A 6,836-nucleotide genomic window follows, 5' to 3' on the forward strand; every position below is an offset into this window, starting at 1 on the left:
CCTCTCTCTCTCTCTTTATATATATATGAACTTTCAATCTAACGGTTGGATTTTCAAAATTCACATTTAATATAAAGTTATTAAGCAGTGTAACACTTAGTAAAAGTTACACCAGTGTCGTTTGAACCCTCCTCATATATATATATGAGGAGGGTTCAAACGACACTGGTGTAACTTTTACTAAGTGTTACACCGTTCAATAACTTTATATTTAATGTGAATTTTGAAAATCCAACTGTTAGATTGAAAGTTCATATCTCTTAGATCATATATATCAAATTTTATATTAATCTAAGATGATTTGATACTTCATTCTCATAAAACAAAATTGACGTAATATATACATTTTAAAATATACTAAAATATGAATACTTTGATTACCTTCAAGTTGTTGTTCAATTATATATATACACACACCGAAAAGTATCTCTAAAACTATATTGAAAAAGTATGTTTTAACACCCTCAAACTCTAAAAATAAAATGATATTTTTAGAAAGTACTTTCTAAATTTATATTCTAGAATTAAAATTCATAATGTACAATTTCATAATGATAATATATATATATATATATATATATATATATATATATATATTTCTAATTAATAATTTATCGTAAAATTAATAGATCATACTTTTGGAAATATCTTCATAAAATTCCCAAACATATTCAATGTATACAATATTGAAGGTGACTGAAAAATTAAGGCTTAAAAAATATTATAATTAAGTGTGCAAACTATAAGGTTTAAAAAATAATAGAGATAAATTAATGTGTCTTGATTAGTAGAAAGAAAAATTAAAAAAATAAGAAAGGAGGTGTATAAGAGTTATTAAAGAGGGATAGAATAGAGGAAAAAGGACAGAGGAAGAAAGGGTGAATAAAAAAATAAAGTTTTTGGAAATAGATTTTATTTTTTAAAAATAAAATGTATTTAAGATAATTTTTGGAAGAAAAAAAAAAAAAAAAGAGAAACATATGTATTATGAAAGGAAGGTTTATATAACATTTACCTTTTCCGGATGCAAAATATATAATAAAAAAACTGTGGTCCATTACAAATTTCATATTCAAAGAGCACATTTTACGTATAAGTGGGCCAACCAAATCTTGCCTCATTGCTTGTGATTTAACTAATGGGCCAGAGTGCCTCAGATTTGGGCTCGCTGACATGAACGTGATGTGCTGGATTCCAACACAATGGCGCGGAAACAAGGTGGAAGACACACTCTGTATCATTCATTTACAAATCAAAACGTAACTGGGTCAAACGAATGGAATAAAATCCAGATCATCCTCTCTACTTTTCTCAATTAAAATAAAATACTTTTGTAAATTATATAAAATATAAGCACGATCCAGATGAATAAAAAACAAATTAAGCCAACTCAGGACCTTTTCGTTGATCTTGTTCAAATTTTTGTTCAGCTAACCTGATTGAAAAATAAAATAAAATTTATTCGTATCAATTCGCATCAAACTTCTTTCCAATATAATCATAATATCATGATTGTTATGTATTTTTTCTCTTTTGTATACAAATATTTGAAAATTAGAAATAAACTTGCGGCTATAATTAAAAAATGAAAAATAGAACATAAAAAATACAAGTAAATATAGCCTTAATTTCATTTGTTTGTATTTTTTTATTAAAGAAAAAGTTAAATATGTTGGAAAACTATAATAATATCATCGTTGATTGCATAAATCATGAGATATTATAATTTAACCGGTGATATTAAATTTGAGATCTAAATTTGTAATTGTATTAAATACTTAAATTAAGAGCTTTATACTCTTAATAATCCTATCTAACTTGAATAAAATTATATCCAATGGTGTACCTATATACAAGTGTTCATTTAGATAAAAATATGAGTAAATATATCAAGTTTTTATAGTTTAGCCCTTAATTTTTATATTTAAACCCACTACTTCCTATTTTTTGAATCTTCAAACTTTTTTAGTAAATTAAAAATATAAAAGACAGTTAAGCTAACAATAGGCCTAATTCTAAAGTTGTAAGAACTCCTATAAGGGCCATTGACCATGAACCTCCTAAGCTAGAATTAATATTGTTCATCTTACCACGACCTGGGATAAAACTTCCTTGAAGGAGTCCAATCAGATCATTAATAAGTGGATGTAGTCGAGTCATTAAAACTTTCATGATAATCTTATAAACCGCATTAAAGAGACTAATAAAGCAAAACTCTTTAAGTCATGTAGGATTATCCACCTTGGGGATCAATACAAGAAGGGTTTGAAGCATGTTGGGATCAACATATCCATTCAGGAGGGCATCTCATATTGTACACCGAAGATCTTCCTCCATAAAGTCTATATTGTTTAAAGAAGAAAGGTTGGAAACCATTTGGGCCAAGGGCCTTGAAAGATTTCATACCCATCACAACCTTCTTAACTTCCTTAAAGAAGACTAGGGCAAGGAGAGCATCCACAACACCCTAGGAATTTGTGGTAAAAGGCTATCCTGATGATGAGAAAAGGTTTGAGACGAGTCATCAGATAATACGTTGTGAAAGTATCTATTAGCTTCATTTTCAAGATAGTAGGATCTATACTCCATTTTCTATCCTCAAGGAATAATCCAAGGATCTTATTATGCTTTTTTTTTTTTTACAATGGTTTGGGTATGAAGGAAATTGGTGTTTGTAACAACCTAGACACATTAGAATGAGAGGAATCAAAATATTTGTATATATGTGAGACTGTATAGTTGAGGATGACATAAAGAAATTAATTAGTATTACCTATACCAACAAGATGAATCTATTTTTCAATAGCTCATCACTTAAGAACTCTATAGTTAAGCGTGCTTGACTTGAAATAATTTAGGGATGAGTGACTTTTTGGGAAGTTTCCCAAAAAGTGTATGAGTGAGAACAAAGCACACTAAAAAGTCTAGTGTTGGTTTGTGGGGAGAGTTAATGATCCTAAAGGCAATTGAACATGTAAGAAAGGACTACCCATAGAGGGTTATGAATGATGAAAAGTTTTGACCAATAAGGAATTGTGTGAAGTGTCATGGAATGCACCGGTTGAGACTTCAAATCTTCATGTAGGAGGATATTATTTAATTCAGTGTGAAACTTATTTTCTAGGCAACCAAGCGAAGCAAGCTCTTAGAATCTTTTTCCTATGACAATCATTGTACACCAGGAAGGTGGACCTTTACCTAACATTTCCTTCTAAAAAATGATCCCAAACATTTTTTTTATTGAAATCTAGGGCACTATCCTATACCTCTTTCAACCCACGAGAGACTATTGGAGAACCTTTAGCCCAAGTAGAATGAAAACCATTTTCAGATTGGTTATGTGTGGCCCATGTAGCTTGAAACTGAAAAGGCCTTTCCCTGTTGGTTTCTAGAACACTGCCACACCTAATAAAGACCAAACAACAATCTAAGTATACACTACACAGATTCTCCACAAAAACTTTTGGAAATTCAAGGCATCAAGGTTGTTCTACTAAGGCCCTATCAAGTTTTTTGGCCAAGTTCCTAATTGATTCTGGTACCATGTATAACATGACCTAATTGATTCCATGTTCATTAAGTTGCAATTATCAATCATATCCATCATGTGTGAGGCTTTATATAACGAGAACTTTCCCCTTATAACTTCAGAATATTTGATAATCTCATTAAAATGCCATACTACCAACCATGGGAGTTGGATATATAAGTAGAGAGTGGATAGGTGCTCCCACAAGGTTGTACAAGTGGCTGATTGGGAGCTTCCATATATTGCATAACAACACCAACTACTATTACCTTTCATTATATCAAACATTATAGCTTGAGAAAATATTTTCATACAAATAGTACTGAAACTCCTTTGAATTGAAAGTAACACCTAGATACCTCCTTCATGTTTTATGCCTCAGCCAAGTGACAAATTTCTTAACCAATAGAGGCCCAAAAGATCTTTGCTACAATGAACATGTAGTGAGTCTCTAGAAGGATAGTTGGTGCAACCCAACAAATTCACAAATCCACCGCCTACCTTTTGCATTAACGACACCTTAAATATTTTAGAAAATAATGGTAAAGTCTTTTATAGCTTCTATAATCATGATGAACGGATAAATATTGTGGCCAATGCTCAATTAAGAGCTCATGTCCCTTTGTGGCAGGGGTTCCCGTGTTTTCATAACAGGTTTCGCATCGAGATCAATCAATGAAACTATACACATATCCATGGGGGACATGAAATCCTTTTGCAAGTATGCACTTCCTTATGAATTGATGTCATCCAAGTTCAGGGGTATACTTACACCCTTCCACATGAACCAAATCCAAGGTCATTTTGGAGTTGACCACCTTCCTAGGCAAATTGGGTTGGGAATCCATAAATGAAGGGATGTTGCTTCTTCCTTCATGTAAGGAATAAGATATCAAATTCTGCATGATCATATGTGTGGATCCCTCATGTTGGGTCCTTTTGAAATAATGGTAGACTTTTGTGACCCAACTATTTGTTTTGCCCTATCTGTAACATCAAGCTACACACATTTTTCTTATTCTTTTTTGTTGCATGCTATTGGTTATGAAAAGATGCGGAGAAGGAAATATAGATATAACAAACTGCAGATGTAGACTTATCTTTATTACTTCAGCAAACATGATACATATATAGCAATAGGGAAAACAGAAAATGCGTAAAAAACTGAGCATAACAATATTAGATAAGTGCAAAGAGAATATTCTCATCCTAACAAACAGATTGACTTAGTATTGCCGAAAAAATAGGAAAACATAAAGAGCTACTGAGTCACTAATTAACACTCCTCCTTGACTCTGGTGCTGCAAACTCCTAACTTGCTTCTGAATTCTTCAAATTTGGCTTTTGGAAGAGCCTTTGTGAAAATATCAACACTTTGATTCTCAGTTCTGCAATAGACTAGACTGATTTCACTTTTGGAACAGGATTGTGTGAAATTGAAATTGCAGCTTGATTGTCAACAAAGATCTGTGTTGGCTTATTTTGCTCCATGTGCAAATCACCAAGTATGTTTCTAATCCAAATTGCTTGATTCGCAGTAGCATTGGCTGCTACATATTCAGCCTCAGCTGTACTTTGAGCTACAATATCTTGCTTACTCGAACACCATGAAAAAACACCTGATCCAAAACTGAAACAATATCCTGTTGTGCTCTTCATGTCATCAACTGAGCCTCCCCAATCACTGTCAGAAAATCCATGAAATTGAAAAATCTGAGAGTGAGAGTACTTAATACCATATTCTACAGTACCCTTAACATATCTCACAATCCTTTTAGCAGCTTGTAGATGCACTTCACTAGCACAATGCATGAATCTTGAAAGTATGCTTACTGCAAACATAATATCAGGTCTGGTTGCAGTAAGATACATCAAGCAACCAATCAGACTTCTATAATGATGCTCATCAACTTTATCAGCTCCATCATCTTTGCTAAATTTCTCATTTTGATTCATTGGAGTAGTAGTGCTTTTGCAATCATCCATGAGAAATTTCTTGAGTATTTCCCTTGCATATTTCTTTTGGCATATGAAGATTCCATCTTGATCTTGTTGAACCTCCATTCCAAGAAAAAAGGTCATCAAGCCGAGGTCTGACATCTCAAATGCTTGGAACATCTCAGCTTTAAACTCCTTTATTAATTTCTCATTATTTCCTGTCACAAGAAGATCATCAACATAAACAGAAACAATGATTAAATTTTCACTTGTCTCCTTCACATATAATGTAGCATCTTTTGCACTTCTAATGAATCCAAACTGTTTGAAATGATTGTCAATCCTACTGTACCAGGCCTTGGTCAATCCTACTGTACCAGGCCTTGGAGGCTTGTTTAAGACCATACAAGGCTTTTTTTAGCTTGTAGACCTTCTCTTCATGTCCCTTGATTCGAAATCCTTCAGGTTGTTCAAGGAAAATCTCCTCCTCCAAATAACCATTTAGGAAGGCAGACTTGACATCTAAATGGTAAACTCTCCATCCTTTATGTGCAGTCAAAGCAAGCAGCAACCTGATTGTATCAAGGTGTGCAACTGGTGCAAATGTTTCTGAAAAATCTACTCCAGGCACTTGAGCATAACCCTTCACCACCAATCTGGCCTTGTGTTTGTTTATAGAACCATCTGCATTAAGTTTGGTTCTATAAACCCATTTGAATCCAATAGGATTTTTGTGCTGAGGTCTGTCCACTAGCTCCCAAGTATCATTTTTCTCGATCATTTGTAGCTCTTCCTTCATAGCATTTATCCATTTGTCATCTTTCTCTACTTCTCTGAAGTTGGCAGGTTCTAGGACAGCAACATTGCATTTCTCATAAATTTCAGATAAGGGTCTTGTACCTCTGATAGGAACATCATCTGTATTATCATCAAGTTGCTGTGGATTTTCTGGAAAATCCTTTTGTATTGGCTCCTCCCAGCTCCATTGTGGAAAGTCCTTTTGTATTGGCTCTTCCCAGCTCCATTGTTTGTCCTCTAGAAATTGGACATCCCTACTGATAATTACTTTGTTGCTTTGAGGTAAATAGATCCTGTAGGCCTTTGATTGCAAGCTATAGCCAACAAAAATTCCAGGTTCTGCTTTTTTGTCTAGTTTGTCTCTCTTAACCTGAGGAATGTAAGAGAAAGACAAACAACCAAATGTTTTCAAGTTGAGTAACTTGGGTTTGTAGCCATACCATGCTTCAAATCGAGTGCTTTTTGGTAAGGATTTTGTTGGCAATCTGTTTAGGAGAAAAACAGTCGTGTTCACGGCCTCAGCCCAGAATTTCTTTGGGAGCCATTTGTCATGAAGCAAGCACCTAGCCAT

The 6,836-nt window shown here is 33.5% G+C and overlaps 1 protein-coding gene across 1 annotated transcript; it reads right to left on the reverse strand.

Moving 5' to 3' along the window:
- Positions 1-4,927: 4,927 nt before the first annotated feature.
- Positions 4,928-6,836, reverse strand: LOC109793918 (retrovirus-related Pol polyprotein from transposon TNT 1-94). The gene is made up of 2 exons (XM_083073341.1): positions 5,898-6,836; positions 4,928-5,788 (listed from the first exon to the last, which is right to left on the reverse strand). Exons 1-2 carry the CDS (start codon positions 6,834-6,836, stop codon positions 4,928-4,930), a joined length of 1,800 nt encoding a protein of 599 aa, XP_082929467.1.

The sequence above is a fragment of the Cajanus cajan genome, chromosome 4 (genome assembly GCF_000230855.2).
Source record: "Cajanus cajan strain Asha chromosome 4, NIPB_CcT2T_4, whole genome shotgun sequence".
In the NCBI taxonomy this organism is placed as follows: Eukaryota; Viridiplantae; Streptophyta; class Magnoliopsida; order Fabales; family Fabaceae; genus Cajanus; species Cajanus cajan.

What these genes read in the sequence shown, in the direction of transcription:
- LOC109793918 (XM_083073341.1), bottom strand. Translation starts at nt 6,836, where the DNA reads ATGGCTAGGTGCTTGCTTCATGACAAATGGCTCCCAAAGAAATTCTGG. An exon ending in TCAAGGGACATGAAGAGAAG is followed by an intron (nt 5,789 to 5,897) that starts GTCTACAAGCTA and finishes CATTTCAAACAG; the next exon opens with TTTGGATTCATTAGAAGTGC.